This window comes from Danio rerio, chromosome 7 (assembly GCF_052040795.2).
Source record: "Danio rerio strain M-AB ecotype USA chromosome 7, GRCz13ab, whole genome shotgun sequence".
In the NCBI taxonomy this organism is placed as follows: domain Eukaryota; kingdom Metazoa; phylum Chordata; class Actinopteri; order Cypriniformes; family Danionidae; genus Danio; species Danio rerio.
Genome location: NC_141027.1, coordinates 34,055,369 through 34,072,185, shown reverse-complemented (window position 1 = coordinate 34,072,185; position 16,817 = coordinate 34,055,369). Strand labels below are relative to the sequence as shown.

General features: G+C 35.2%; 1 protein-coding gene and 1 long non-coding RNA gene across 17 annotated transcripts; one reads left to right on the top strand and one right to left on the bottom strand.

The window, feature by feature from the left end:
- The first annotated feature begins 4,461 nt into the window (after window positions 1–4,461).
- Window positions 4,462–11,323, top strand: skor1a (SKI family transcriptional corepressor 1a). 16 transcript variants are annotated; one of them, NM_001130652.1, is given in 9 exon segments: window positions 4,462–4,736; window positions 5,832–7,536; window positions 8,174–8,264; window positions 8,421–8,507; window positions 8,622–8,690; window positions 9,214–9,288; window positions 9,381–9,455; window positions 9,616–9,681; window positions 10,494–10,638. In NM_001130652.1, coding segments are annotated over 8 exon segments (2,256 nt in total). In that variant the 5' UTR covers window positions 4,462–4,736; window positions 5,832–5,841; the 3' UTR covers window positions 10,592–10,638.
- On the bottom strand, window positions 8,561–16,815 carry LOC141375390 (uncharacterized). Its single transcript, XR_015495853.1, has 3 exons — window positions 16,683–16,815; window positions 11,411–11,466; window positions 8,561–10,737 (listed from the first exon to the last, which is right to left on the bottom strand). It is a non-coding gene; the product is annotated as an uncharacterized LOC141375390 (long non-coding RNA).
- Between the last annotated feature and the right edge of the window lie 2 nt (window positions 16,816–16,817).

Below are 16,817 nucleotides of genomic sequence, written 5' to 3'. Positions count from 1 at the left end.
CAACCCCCATGTCTCTATCACACTGCAGCATGACAATATCAGTCTGAACCTCTTTAATTGCAGTCTATGGGACAGTTGCTAGGGTGCAGTATCTGGTTGTTAGGGTGTGGCTAGAAAGTTAAAAGGCCATCGGTGATTGGCTGCTGGCTAGACTGAGTTAAATGAGCCTAGCCATTAGTCTGTAGGACAGTCTGATGCAGAGTTATGAGCTCACAAAGTTTGATCCCATGTAAAGTCAATGAGAGTCTTTTGCAATGGAAGTCTATGGGACGGTTTCTAGGGTCCAAAAGTGGTTGCTAGGGCGTGGCCAGAAAGTTTAAAGGTGATCAGTCATTGGCAGTTTGATAGTCTGAGTTAAATGAGCCCAGTTAGAAGTCTGTGTGACATTCTGATGCGGAGTTATGAGGTCACAAAGTTTGATCCAATGTTACGTCTATGGGATTTTTCCGACGGTCCCGGGACGTTTTTCGGGAAACCGAAAGTCGGATCAGTCGGAAAGGATATAGCAACTCGAGTCAGAATAGTTCGGAGGTCTGACCCGAGTTTGATGGTCATAGCTTGAAAGGCCTAAGAGGAGATAGAGTTTAATTTTTAGTCTCAGAAGAAGAATAATATAGAAAAATAATAATAAGTTTAATAGGATAACAGTAGTCTGGCTTGCTACACAAGCCAGCCTAATAATACTGCAATTGATTACATTTAATTGATTACATGTAATCTGTATTACAATTTTAGAGACAATTAGATTTTCAAAATCTAATCAAATTGCAGTTACTTTATCTTGATTACATGATTACAGTAATTATTCCTAAATCATTAATTTGGTAGTTTCTCTTCTATTTTCATTAATCTACTGTATTTCATTATTTGGATTTGCATAAAAACAGTAAAACGGCCATATAAATGTCATGTTAATTAATCTGCCTTCCATGCTTCACAATAAGGAAACAAATTTAGGCTACTGGTTGAAAATAAATTCAGAATATATTACTTAATATAAGTATTGTTTAAGATTGTTGCTTCTATGAAATATACTGAATGTAAATATATATCAAGGCAAAATGGTGAACTCTTTTTTGTTTTGTTTAGTCTATAAATTGTCTATAAAAGTGTGAAATAACGTGATGAATAAATTTTGTTTTATTTTTTCAGTGAAACAAAAATAACTATTCTGAAAGTAAATTACTGGAAGTCATTTTTGTTTTGTTCAACGTATATATTTAGGGACAAACAACAGTCCAATCACACTGACTACAGCAAAAAGTCTCATTAGAGCAGGGGTATATGGGCCCCAGCAGGTAAAGGCCCTCAGTATTCCTCCTCCTCCGGCTGCTGGGGCCCATATACAGCTGCTCTAATCCGACCTTTCTCCTGCAGTCCAGTTTGATTAGCGAGGGGGCCGGACGAGCACTGAAAGACCTGTTCACAGCCATTACCAAGATTCCTTTATCAATGTCTAGTAATTAAAATGTCACCACTTAATTTTCAGGCCACGGTGAACCTCTTGTAGCAATCTTTTCCTAATAAAAACAGTAATCGAAACGCTATTTTCACTCGAAACAAAAAGGTTGCGGCAGGCGACTCGGAGTGTCAAGGCGACAGAGATCAATATGAGAGAAGCTGATTGATCTCGCGCTAAAGTGAAATTTATTGGGGTCGTGCTTTTATACGGCGCGGATATAACAGTGACTGTAGAACACTGCTTTTCAGCTGATGCGTTTATTAAACCTCTCTTGCTGAATTAGTCTGTCTTTGATTTATGTGCCAATCTTCTCTATGACCTCCAGGACAGAATCTCTTATTTCTCCAAATCTGAATGGGGTTTCGTCTTTATTATTTGAGCTTGTTAGTGTTCTCTGAATACAATTATAGATTATATATTTGGTTTAAGGTACAACTAAAAAATGTTTGAATTCGGCTTGTTGGTCATTTAAAATATAACCAACAACATTTGATGTTGGAAAAAATAGTTGCTCTCGCTTGGTAATTGCTCCTAATTTTGTGCAGGTTCTTGATGGCATCGATTGTTCTTTGACAAAGAAACATTCCTTAGTGGAAAAAATGTTCTTTGTGTAATGGAAATATTATTTATGGAAATATGTTTTCATTTAATAAGAAACAAAAATATTTTAAGACATTAACATTAATGATATCTAAAGAAATAGATAAATAGCTTGACGAATGCCTGGCTAATAATACGACATGTCTTAGATTATAAATACCTTTTAACACGGCAAAATTAAAATATCCTATTTAACTTAATTAATTGTATCCTCACTACCACATTTCATGTGCGGTGATAACGTGTTTACTGGTAATATTATCAAAAAAATAAAAAATACACAAAGCGCTACAGCCTAATGAAGAGGTTTTTCTCCATGCAGTTCATACTTAGCAACTGGCCTATATAAAGTTTCTTTAATTAGTTTACTCATGCTCGTGTAATATAATAGCATGTATATTAATGAGCCAATAATGGCATATGTCGTCTTGAAACACAATATTTATCGTATTGATTCAACCGTTATGTAAAAACAATCATCGATTATTTAATAGCATGTAAGAGAGGTTACTAAGTCCATCAAGAAACCTGACTGTGCTAAAATTAATAGTGATAACTATATGCAAACAACAATAGCCCATAAATGCGTTATTACTGTAGATAACTCAGTGTCGTGAGGATTTAAATGAACTTGTGAATTGTTTATTTATTTTACATGTTTTTTTTTACATGATTACACTTTTTTTTCTCACAGGTCTGTCTAAATGATGACAGGATAGCTTGTTTAAAAACGGGTGTTGTGTATCTGTATACCAGGAGGATCCAGTCTTGTAGGACATGTGAGCCCCTGTCTCTCCGCCATAAATGCTAACAATGCTGCATTGAGTCTGACCTCTAAATAATTAACAAGAAAGGAATAATTACAGAATAAAATTGTAATTATTGTTGGGCCAGAACGGAGCTTCTTGGTTGTGAAAGGAGACACGGCCAGGCAGATCTGGTTAAAGTTTCCCTTCCTATTAATATTGAATTAGGTTAAGCCGGTGGCCCCTTGGTCACAGGACACATGAGCATCGCTTGACGGATTTTTAAACTTTCCCATTTGTTTTCATCTCTGTCGTCATATAAGCTGTATTTTATCCTCAACTATTTTGGAAAAATATTTTAATACAAACGCAGCCGGCTGTACTTGTTTCAGGATACACGTTCAGTTAATGTAAAATACACTTTAGCTCGAAGCGTTTTAATGGTAATGACTTTGCTAAGAAGAAACATCCCTCTAAGGCATTTTTGGACATTATGAACTAATTGATTCAGGTAATTGTTAACATTTATATAATTAATTACCGTTTAATTAAACGTCTGTTTTGACACCTTAACGAATGACAGCAAAGTAAAATGGACGAGGGCTGGAATAATTAAAGGAGGTGGGAAATATTTGACACATTATTAGGTTAAAAAAAAACATTGGCTATCAGTTGTTTTGACCACACTTTGTACTGTGCAAACCCTCTGAGAGAGAAAGGGAGAGACTGAAACGCGTGAACAATGAAAGCTGGACAAATTGCCAAAACATTTCTGAGGGAATGACAATTTTCCACTGTCGTATTTCAAAGTGGACAGCACAACTTTGCCCGGTTCGATATTGATATCTTTACGTCAAGACTTAGTGGGGTTAACTGAAGGGCATTGATCAGGTTTTAAATAGTTAATACGGCCATATAAGGTTGCACCACTTACCTCAGTCCATTGCTCTGATATATCACTGTTTGTACACACTAGCCGCTCTCACTGGCTGGTGTGTTTAACAAATGTGCATCATTCACTGGGAGACATGTGACGTAAAATGCAATGACCACGAACTTCTAATAGCAGTTTAGACAGTGCGTGCCCCGCGGACATGCATGCCCAACACAAGGAAATATTTCATGCTAATTCGTAATGATAGTTTGTTTATCGAGTGTCACTCAAAACAGAACAGTTAAAAATTAATGCAAAACTTGTTCATCTCTGAGAAAAAAGACATGTGTATATGATATCATGAAGAGTAACAAACAAAGCATCATAATTATTGGTTGTTCATTGTACATCCTCCCTGTTTCCATGCGCAATCGTCTATGCGCAAAACCGCTTAAATTGAACTTAGATATCAACAAAGGCAGCAAAAATCATCTATCTATCTATCTATCTATCTATCTATCTATCTATCTATCTATCTATCTATCTATCTATCTATCTATCTATCTATCTATCTATCTATCTATCTATCTATCTATCTATCTATCTATCTATCTATCTATCTATCTATCTATCTATCTATCTATCTATCTATCTGCCTGTCTGTATAAGCAGCTCAGTTGAATTCTAAACTGGCAGTACTATTTGTTTTGAAGTAGGCTAGTGGAAGCAAACGGTTAATACCAGAATCGGATTTGATCTCAGTGGGTGTGCCTTCTTATTCTTTTTGGCGTCCCCTCTCTTGAAGTAGATCGCGCACAACCTATTAAGAAGAGACACGAGCTCCGGGACTGCCATGTGGTCACTCGGCTCGCGCTCCCGTCACCACGCACGAGAGCTGAGAGGGATGGAAACTCTAAAGCTGTTTTGAAAGGGAAGACTACACAGACTCGCAGTTTTCATCCCGCACTTCACACGAACGATTTGTCCCTCTTGATTTAGGCCTGTTCATTTGAGGCGATACACAAGCTCTTCTGACGTTTCTTGATTGAAAAAGGTACGTTTCTTTTTATATTTAAAATTTGTTTGATAGGTCTATATAATAACCATGGTGTAATTTTTTTTTAATAAATGATAAATAAATCATAAATGTCTAACTTATTTTTAATATCCATTTCTCAATCCAATGTTTATGAAACAGTGGACTGTAATATTTAAAATATGCTTTATCCTTGATTACGAAAGGGATTTTATAGCATTTAAATCAGGTGATATAATTTGGCAAAATAATTAATAGCCTATATGCATATGGTTTAATGTAAACAATACGGAGACGTCTGGGAAACGAAAATATGCTTTGTACTAAATTATAAAGGCTTCCTGCGCAATGTTTTAATTATAAATGATCAGAGTTTTATTAACAGATCAAAGTCGAACAACACAGGCTGTGTAATTACACAGAAAGCGGCTTACTGCTTCTTTTCCTTGTTGATAAGCTCATTGGAGTAGCTAAAAGATTCTTCCCTTCTGCCCCTTTGCGTATTAGCGCCGTAAGAGGCCTTTAAGTAATCGCTCCGGCTTCTGAGCCGATTTGAAGACATTAAGCAATGATGCAGGCTCTCGGGTCAAAGAGTGCGAGCTTTTAAGGAAAGTCGTCAAAATATTTAACCTAAAAATGAAATATTAATTGTAGGCCTCAGTGTTAATTAGTTGGCTTTAACGTGTTAATTAAAACGTTAAATGTTATCTATATTGTGTAATACAGTGGTAAAAAGATTGTAGCCTGTTTTTAATTTGACTAAGGGTTAAAACAAACGAATAAACTTGATTACGTAGACGAATTATAGACTATTGAAATTACTGCAATTATCATATACCGATTTCTTGTTTCGTTAATTTTTTTAGATAATGTGCGCCAATATGTAATAATCAAACCAGTTTTAGCAATAATAATAGTTATTAAATATTATTATTCGTATAAATAAAGTTATTATTGCTATTTATTCCTATAAATAATAATACTGTAAAGAATATATTTATGCTGGGAGAACGCTTGTACAAATCACATCAATAATTGTAAATAATCTCTAGCATAAAATATAGGCTAGTTCTTGGATTGTAGTGTAATTTAACATCTATGTCTCCTCCACAGACTTCCAGGAATGGAGTCGATACCCAGTCAGCTTTCTACGGGACGAGATACTTGCTCTTCTCCCAGCTCGAAGCAAGAACTCCAGCCTTATTCTGGCAGCAGCTCGATGAAGCCAAATCAAGTGAGTGAGACTGCGCTGTACGGAGTGCCCATCGTCTCTTTGGTAATCGACGGCCAGGAGAGACTGTGTTTGGCGCAGATTTCCAACACTTTACTGAAGAACTACAGTTACAACGAAATTCACAACCGACGCGTGGCGCTTGGAATTACGTGTGTGCAGTGCACGCCGGTGCAGTTGGAGATCCTGAGGCGCGCGGGGGCTATGCCCATCTCCTCGCGCCGCTGTGGCATGATCACCAAACGCGAGGCCGAGCGCCTCTGCAAATCCTTTCTCGGGGCTCACAATCCTCCCAAATTACCCGAGAATTTTGCTTTCGATGTTTCACACGAGTGCGCCTGGGGATGTCGGGGAAACTTCATACCCGCCAGGTACAATAGCTCCAGGGCGAAATGCATCAAGTGCACCTATTGCAATATGTACTTTTCACCAAACAAATTTATATTTCATTCGCACCGCACACCTGAATCGAAATACACGCAGCCGGACGCGGCTAATTTTAATTCATGGAGGCGCCATCTGAAACTCACCGACAAAAGTTTGGCTGATGATCTTTGTCACGCGTGGGAGGACGTCAAGGCCATGTTTAACGGCGGGAGCAGAAAACGCGCAATGCCGGGTAGTGGATCCGAAATGTCCTCCCATCTCAAACCGCAGTCCTCCGGCAACATCACGCAAACTACTTCCTCCGATATCCCTCACAAAACTTTGCGCTGCGACGACGACCGCGGTAACCTCAGTTTAAGCAACAGCGTGCGCAACTATCCGGTCATCCCTGTGCCTAGTAAGAGTTTCGGCATGCTCCAGAAGATCCCGCCACCCATCTTCCCGCATCCGTATAGTTTCCCAGCATTTGGACTGTGTCAAAAGAAGGACGATGGAGTTGGTGAGCAGAATAAGACCAATGTGCCCAGCGTGTTTTGGCCCGGTGCGAAGGACGGTATCTATCCTTCCTTTCCTATGTTTTGGCCCACCGCGGGCAGCCTGCCGCTCTCATCCTACCAACCAAAGCCACACGCGGACTTACTGGGTGGCCGGCAAACGGAAGCAGAGATGTCAGAGAGTGAGAGGGGAGGAAACACACCTAGAGACAGTCTGTTCGACAGCGAGCGCTGCTCCAGCTCACAGTCCCTCAGGAACGACGAGGACAAATCTGGGGACGAGGCCAGGTCAAGTGAGGGTCAACCCAGCACTCCTAGAAAGCTAAGCTATATTTCTGCGTTCAGACCAGTGGTTAAAGACGCAGAGAGTATAGCCAAGCTTTACGGGAACAGGGACGCGTACAGTGGAGCACATCCTGGTCATTTGTCGCCTGACTTTGTGAGCGAGACCTCCAGCTACAGATCGGCCTCTCCGTGCGCGGACAGCGGGGAAGAACCAGATGTGGACGTGGAGACTCACAGAATTCCCGATGATGAGGAATCTATACAACTTTCCGTAGATGATCGGCAAAGTCCAGTGAGGGAAGACACACCAACGCCTCAGCCGGACGATGGCCACCAGACGGTCACTTTCAGTGACTCGGGCTCCCCTGATCACAAGCAGAACAAGCAGGTGGCGAAGAAAAGTGATGCCATTGCTTACGATGTGAGTGACACAAACTAAAATGTTCAATGCCAAAGAAGCCATTTAATTCTATATCCAGCATTACAGCATCAAATAAATGGCCCCAGGTTATTGCAAAAATGATTTTGAATAATGTCAGAGTGAATAAAAGCAGTCAATTCTCAGGATGACACACTTGTCTAATACAGCAGTCTTTCAGCATTATTAGCGTGTAATGACGTCTAATTATGAGTCTGTGGACTCTATATTTATAGATTTCTATTTGTGAACACTTTGTATTTTACGTTGTTATGGATACACCTCGTTTTAATCCTGTTTATTGACGTAAAACGGTCTGGATAAAAGCGCCCATCGGCGCGTAATTATAGTAAATTAAATGTTTAGGATGAATGGTCATTTCTGTCGTAGCCCGCGGGCTATTAGTGTGTTGGTGTAAGGGCTCCCCTGTGGATACTGGGCAAATTATTCTCTTTGTCAGTCCATCAGACTGAATGCACCTTGTAATACGAGTAATTTGCCTGGATGTTGCCAGATATGCATGTAAGAGTACGGTTAAACGCAGTCTATTGTCTGACGAATTGTTGCGTAAAAAGAATGAAATTACAGGCACCATAATTGGTGTTGTATTTATTTTTAAATGCTTGGCTAATTTTTGCAGGTGTACTCGCATGAAAAGGATGGAGCCTCTCTTCAGAACACCCTGTCCTGTTCGGCCTCCAAACTTTCTCGCTGCGCGCAAGATACAAATGGTAAGAATTGATTAAACTGGTATTTAATATTTTGCCCAATATATTAGTATTATAGGCCAGCTTGTTAACAACTTTAATTTCGATAATTATGAGAAAAACATGTTGAATTATGCACTACAATCGAGTGACCTGCTAACATAAATATATTTCCTCTAGATTCACACATTTCAAACAGTACTGACGACGAATGCGAATCTCAAAAATCCTGCTCGGACCAAATTAGAGTAAGCAGAGAGAATTCAAGTGAGTAGCATATATCAAATAATTTCAAGATTTTAAAGCAAAATTATTTGTTTATGCAATATTTATTTTCTTTATAATTTTAATACAATATCTTTATTTATTGTTTTCTGCCAGTTGACGCAGCATTGAGAAGTACTGATAACAGATTTAATTTCGAGAAAGACATCGAGAATATGGCAAAAGGTAACAGCGTAAACATTCATGTTATTCATAACAAAAGACTTTACGCAAATAACGTTATAAATTACGAGCACAAGCTCTCAAGGAATAAAATTTAACAATGCATTAGCCTGTTTATTTTTAGGGCAAATATTTAAGCTTTTGTGTACAATGTTTGCCCCCTTTTTTTGTATTCATGAGATCGCTGCACATTTGTGTATTACTGAGAATTGTCCTTGAACTGCAGACGATCCACACTGCCGGGCTTGTTTTCCTCACAGCCCTCAGGCAACTGTCCTAATTATTTTGCAATGTCATGCTTGAGAACACGGGGATGGTGTGTTTAGCCTTAGTAACCTAAATAGCACTATTAGACAAGAAAAACAGAGAGGAAATACATAATCCAAACAAATACAATTCTGATTTATTTGGGCTAATTTTCTTTAAAAAATAATAACTGTAGCTTACTTAAAAGCTATTGAGAGATGTTGTGATTAAAAGTCATAGTGATATGATAATTTATGGGACTTCTATTGGTTTTCCACAGAGGAGCTCCAAAAGCAGCTATTGGAGCAAGTGGAGCTGAGAAAAAAACTGGAAAGGGAATTTCAAAGTTTGAAAGGTAATTAACAGATGGCTATTTTCCCCAAACTATGCTTCTAATTGGTTTATAATTTCTTCTATTTATAACTTAATGCATGTTGACTCTAACAGATAATTTTCAGGATCAAATGAAGAGGGAACTGTCTTATCGAGAGGAGATGGTCCAGCAGCTGCAGATTGTGCGAGGTAATTTTGCACTAGTGATGAGAAAAGGCTAGTTTAGTTTCTAAAAGTAACACTTGCATATTTTTACATTGCTCTAATTTTTAAAGGCAATATTAGGTCACTGGGAATGTTTGTGACCCACTTCAAATGATTTATTAATTTTTCTGTTTATTTTATTTAGACACATTGTGCAACGAGTTGGATCAGGAGAGAAAGGCTCGTTATGCAATTCAGCAGAAGCTTAAAGGTAATTTAGAAATATATAGTGTTCAGGATAAATCAGTACATCCCTCTTAAATTCATATTTTTAGGATGCTTTCAAATAATATATATGTGTATATAAAAATGTAGATTCTTTAGTTCACAGTCCAAATATTGCTATACCCAAATTAATATGTTTGAGTAAAATATGAAATAAAATTTTAATAAACAGGAAAAATCAAAAGAAACAAAAACATAATTTAAAATTGTGTAGTTTGTAATTTGTTTTGCAAGTGAAATATATTATATTTTTATTTCTAGGTGACCAAACTCTTCTTTTAATAAATATAAGTGTTTAAAAAAGCTTTTGTTAATTGGATATATTCACTAAGGAATTAATAAAAATATTAATTTTCAAAAGGGGGAAAACTTATTTATTCTGAGGTCTGCACTTACACAATCAACTGGAATGAAAAATATCTAAGAAAAATACAAAAGAAATATGCAAGTGGTACTTTTTAAACAAAATACTCAATGTACGTAAAACGTTGTGTTTGGCTAATACTTGGAAAATACATCTAACGCCTATATTGACTGGTTTAACTCATTAAAAATATTCTAGCATAACTGAGTTGGCCTTGATATATTAATTTATACCAACAAAACCTTGAGGTTGAAATGTCTCTTTAGCTTTTACACGTTACCAATTTTACATTGCAGTAAAGAATAATAGCATGCAACCACGCTTTATACATTCACTAAGGTGTATCTATTTGGAGAACGTAAAGGATTACATAGGTTTAGCAGTAGATTTCCCTTGTGTCATGCTTCATGGAACTAAATCCTCCTTTTCCCTAGAAGCTCACGACGCTCTTCACCATTTCTCCTGCAAAATGCTCACTCCACGCCACTGCACAGGGACCTGCACCTTTAAGCCACCTCTCTTACCACCTTAACTTAAAAAACTGCATCCCAGGATCCAAGTGACATCTGTGAACCTCCCGTGAAGGAATTCTCCATTCGCACTCGGTTTGAGTTATGCACACTGGACGCTGAGGACCGAGGACTGCTGAATCACAATCACTGGCATTTGAACATTCTGCTGTGAATGAAAGTGTCTAGGATTACTTTAGGAAAACAGAGTAAAACAAGCCAGAGGATGTCATCGATAAGCCCTCAAATAATTATCCTGTTTCTTGTGTAAATAGGTTGACTTTTTTTAAAACAATACAAATACATAATATGTGGCAATGTGCAATGAACTGTATAATGTGAAATTTCATAAACTGGAATTGTTGATTATTCTCATTATTTATGTATTTATGCGTTTTTTCATGTATTTAGTTTTTTTTTCTCACAATGAATTCAATGATGTGCTATCACAAATGAATTGTGTATTATCAATATTAAGCACTTTAAATAAGCAACTTTTCAGACCTGTATATCCTAACATGAATCAGTACAAAATGATTCAAAGTGAATTGTATTTACAAAAGACGCAACTTCAAACAAGCACTTAGCCCTAATTTCCAACATAAACAATTGAGAAAGTTGTTGATCCACATGAAAGTGCTCAAACGAAATGACACAGAACCTCTGGAGTGTTTCTTCAGTTTTACTTTTATTTTTTCGAAAATAAAACATTCTCTTGCCTCGTTCTTCAATAAAAGTTAAATTAAAGCCACAAATATTGACTCGTGAATTAAAAAAAATGTCTTTCATACCTTCAAAAATTAAACAAATTTTGACTATAATAGAAACTGTGCCGGCGTTACCTGGAAAGTATGCGTGATAATGCCGCCCTCCTCGGCTTGATCTTGCAGCATGCAGCCTATAACAAATAACACATTTTAAACAATTGTATTTACTATGTATTCTCATTAAAATATATGATTTATTAGTTAATTAATATACAATAATATATGTATATATTGCACACCAGTTCTGCAGCCTAATATTTAAAAAACCTACACATTAACAGCTAACCTAAAAAATAAATTAGCTCATGAGGAGTCTATTTGTGCAATACAACACTTCCATCTAGCGATACAAATAGGCATTGCCTGTTTGATTGCTCAGTGCGCGAATCCTCAGTTTACAATAATCATATTTGCGTAAATTCTTTTGTAAACAGTGCCATGTCAGTGAAATAAATATAACTTATAGATATCTTAAAATCTAACAATATTGATACTAACATATAAAAAACTTTATTTTAATTTTATGGGATCTTTAAAGGTCTGACTTACTGACAAAATAAATAAATAAATAAAATAAACCTGAATTCTAAATAAGCTTGAGTTTTTAATAATAATAATCTGCATTCTTAACTGAAAAAAAAATATTTTATTGTAGATATTTAATTTCATTATTCACTTATCACAATCAAACTTGTGTCAGACGATATGTTCTGTGCATCTATATACAGTAGGTGACAGTATCTCTATTTTTAACTTAAAGCCTCACAATGTCAAAAACAAAATTTATATCGCTTTATATTAAGTGACCTAATTAATTACTACTTTAAGTAGTACATTTAAATTAATCATTTGATCAAATGCACAAATGTACATAAATTATCTGCATTTAAGTACATCTGGAATTAAGTTCTGTTATTGCATTTATAATTAACTGTTGAACCACCTTTACCCACCTCAAGAACAAGTGTTCAATACAACATGAACAACTTAAGTACTTTACTTTTTAATGTAAGTATCTACTAGTTAATGACAATATAAAGTGGGACCCCAAAGTTCAAAGGCCCTTTTTTTTTTTACACTCGTAGGTGTAGACTCAGAGACCGTATGGAGTATTAAATTCAATTCATCTTTATTTAAATAGAGCTTTTTACAATGTTCGTGTGTAGGCATGGGCTGGTATAAGATTCTGACGGTATGAAAAAAAATATCACGGTTTCACAGTATTGTGGTTACTGCTCTAAAATATGTTCTTTTTAAATGTGTGGATAAAAACAAAACAAAAAATCCCCATTTGCGAAAATATATTTTATTTTGAGAAACATATTCATTCATTTTCTTTTCGGCTAAGTCCCTTTATTAATTTGGGGTCGCCACAGCGGAATGAACCGCCAACTTATTCAGCATATGTTTTACGCAGCGGATGCCCTTCCATCTGCAACCCATCTCTGGGAAACACCCATACACTTATTCACACACATACACTACGAACAATTTTAGCTTACCCAATTCACCTGTACCGCATGTCTTTGGACTTGTGGGGGAAACCGGAGCACCCGGAGGAAACCCATGCAAAAAAGGAGAGAACATGCAAACTCCACACAGAATTGCCAACTGACCCAGTCGAGGCTCAAACAAGCGACCGTCTTGCAATGAGGCGACAGCACTACCTACTGCATCATCGCCAGAAACATATATTCATATTTTTTTTATAATATATATTTTTTTAATTACTGTGATTATTGGAACAGTAAACACGTCATGCTAAATAATGAAAATGAATCATTGACTTCTGCTGTCTTCATTAGTTTCAAAAACACAGATTTCTTTACAATTTAAAAATGCATCTTTGGATATCTTTTCTGCTGGAGATTCTGTTGTCCTAAAAAAATCTTACATATACAGTAGGAGCAGTACAGCAGAAAATCATGTCAGTTTTAAAACCTTGACCTTTCCAAACCGCGGTATACCTTGAAAACAGTTATCGTCCCATGCCTATTTGTGTAAAAAAGCAAAAGATGAAGTTCTAGTAAACTGAAACTCCTTCAGTTCAGTTGTCACAGTTAAAGTTCAGTTTATTTTATTTTAGTGTAATGTAAATGTGAGTCCTAGCACCACAAACACTGAAGAGCAACCAATGCGATTCAATTTTTTTCAAAGTGCCCTAGGGCTGCACAACATATAGTTTTTTCATCGAAATCGCAATGTGTGAATCTGCAACAGTCACATTGCTGGAATGTCAAATAGTAATTTTGATTAACCAGAAACCATAGCTGTCAGTGAAAGGTTTAATTTATTCAATAGCGTGAAAGCTTTTCACTTTAATGTTTTTAATGGCATGTGAGAATAAGATTTCAAGCTAATTTAAACCATTTGTTCACAACAAACTATAAAGTTTTTTAACTTAAAGATGAATTGCTTAATTATTTATACAATGAATAGTGTTAATTTATATTCGATTATTGAATTTCTGTACCTCAATACTGAAAACCATAAAGGGATGTTTATTTAATTTTCATAAATCTATTCTGCTTTCATCTGTGCTTTAATTTTTAATTTTTTTATTTTGTATATTTTATAGAGATGCACTCCCCTACAAAGTCTTCCCAATCAATGTAAAATCATTGAGTGAAATTAGGGGAGAGCAGGGTAAAGTGAGACACTTTTTACATTTGCTCCCCTGAAAGCGAGCTAAAATGATTTATCAGTCAAGTTTACACATTTCTCATTAATTCAGAATGTTTTCTAGCAATGGAATTTATCAGACTGTATTTAGGATAATCGAAAGTGAAAATATGATTGTTTTAAAACAAAGTTTTCTTGTGTCTCAATTTACCCCAGCTTCGAACCAGCCAGGGGTAAACTCACAACATATATTGCAGAAAAAACTTATATCGCAATGTGAGTTTTTCACAATATCGTGCAGTCCTATAGTGTGCAAAACAATTTCATATTCTAAATATATTATTTCCACTGTAAAGTATCTTTAGTAAATAAAAAGGTTCAATGTATATTATAGATTCTTCATGGAACCATTGATGTCAATAAAGAACCTTTATTTAAGAGTGTAGCAAATAAACGTTTTGCAAAACTAGAAAAACATGCTCAGTATCAAAGTAATCAAAATGTAAGGAATGCTTTAGTTGTCATAGCTTATTTTAATGATTGTTTTGTTTTATTTGTATTCATTTAAGAAAAAAGTAGACAAATGCACTTTTCAATAAATGAAGTCAATTTAGACTTCATTTAATCATATATTTGGTAACACTGTACAATAAGGTTGCATTAGTTGATGTTAGTTAATGTATTGCTAGAATGCTAACATGAGCAAACAATGATCAATACATTTATTACAGTATTTAATCATCTTCATTACCAATAATGGAAATAATGTTGTTTATAAATAGTTTAACTCATAGTGTACTCATAGTGTGAGTTTAGATGCATCTGTAAATGTGTAAATAGTAGACTAATGTATGCTTTATAAACGATATACAAGCATTGTTCATTATTAATTCATGTCAGTAAATAAATACACTACTGTTTGGGGTCAGTAGGATTTTTAAATGTTTTAAAATAAGCTTCTTCTGCTTACCAAGTCTGCATTAATTTCATCAAAATTACAGTACAAATGGTAAAATAGTAAAATGTTATTGCTCTATAAAATTATTTTTCAAAAGTAGTTTATCATTTAATTTTATCTTTTATTCCAGTGATTTTAAAGATTAATTTTCAGGTTCATTACTCCAGTATTCAGTCACATCATCCTTAAGAAATCACTCTAATATTAATTATTATTATTGTTTATTATTGTTATTGTTTATTATTATTATTATTATTATTATTATTATTATTATTATTATTATTATTATTATCATCATCATTAATGTAATAGTATTAAAAGCAATAATGACTGGAGTAATAATTTCATTTGAAACTAAATGCAGTAATTAATAAATAAATATTTAATAAATAAGGATTTAACATGTTTAACATTTTTTTTAATTTAATAAATGCTGCCTTGATGAATAATTTAAATTTTTAAAAAACTGACCCAAAACCTTTGACCGGTAGTGTACATCAACTAATATTAACAGGTCCGTAGTCAGGTGGGTTTGGGTGGTTTGAAGGACCGACTGTTATGCCTTCATAATTATGGAAATAACCCACCGAAAAAGGCTTTAAGACCTAAAGTAAGACCTGCAAAGTAAAGTAAGCTTAATTGTATTGTTGTTAAATAGAGAAAACATTTTACAAGTACCTTTTATTCTAAATCTTGGACCTTATACTTAAAAGAAAAAATTACCAATAAAATGTTGTGAAGCACCAAAGGCAGCCCATATTTAAGTTATCATACTAATTAGGCTATTGTTGTTTTCCATAAATTATCAAATGCACTTTTTACAAGAGTGGCTATAAAAATCTTGAAGCTCTACCTTATTATCATTATTATTAACTTTTTATTGTTCAAATACCCAACTAAATTCTGACTGGGGACAGTTGATTATGTTGGCCAGTTTGTTATTTGCCTAATAAATGACAATAGACCAGTTTAATTTAAAACTTTATAGATTACAATTTTTTACCCGTTTGTAAAATATGATCTAATGAAGTTGTACTTTAAATATAAGTAGCCTATTTTTCATATATATATTTTTATTTTAAATCTTTAGAATTTAGTACATCAAAAAGTGTGACTATCTGACAAACTAATCTAGCAAGCAATAGTGCTTGAAATGTCATTAATATGCAGTATTTCAACTTATAATTAAATAGACAATGAGTCGAAAAACTGCAAAAAGATTGGAACCACCCCTTTTACCAGGCTGGCTACAGGCCTGATTAACTAACGAAACCTTAATGTCAAGTCTGACCAAATATTCTAATCTAAAGGTTTTACAGAGGGACGTGAATACATTCATATTCATGTTGATTTGGTGATTTTGTTCTACAAAAATTGTAAAATGCTCTGTTTGAACACTTTCTTGTTTGAAAGAAATTCTCACTGTAGCCTATACTCTTTACTCTGTTTTACAATTAGAAACAAGAATTTTAATCTAACTTAATCCAATGTTCAGATTTCTGAACTGTATGCAAATCAGCGCATTTCAAACTATTTAAGCGGCATTTGCATATTTAAACAAAATGAAATGTTATTTACATAATCAATTCCCTGTCCAAATATCAATGTTATTTTGCCACTGTGAGTCAACATTACCGCAAAACTAAATGAAAAGCACTTAATGGTAATTTAACGCATAATTATGCTGTTCTCCTTCTTCCGAATACACGTTTCAATACTATTTATAATATGGTACCCCTAGACTCTAGATGGGAATAAAAACAATACCTTTCCTCAACATAGTTTTCCTGTCACAAAGGTAGAGCGGGATTTTTGGACACCCCAGTTTGAGAAACGTGTGAACGGTTACGCCGGGCAACGAGCCGCGCGTGCACCCACGTGACCCGGCAACGTCACGCCTGC

Bases quoted from the DNA above. Each gene is read 5' to 3' on its own strand.
- skor1a (XM_087258585.1), top strand. From the start codon at position 5,842: ATGGAGTCGATACCCAGTCAGCTTTCTACGGGACGAGATACTTGCTCT. The intron at 7,537-8,173 runs GTGAGTGACACA...TAATTTTTGCAG, and splicing joins GTGATGCCATTGCTTACGAT to GTGTACTCGCATGAAAAGGA. The intron at 8,508-8,621 runs GTGAGTAGCATA...GTTTTCTGCCAG, and splicing joins AGTAAGCAGAGAGAATTCAA to TTGACGCAGCATTGAGAAGT.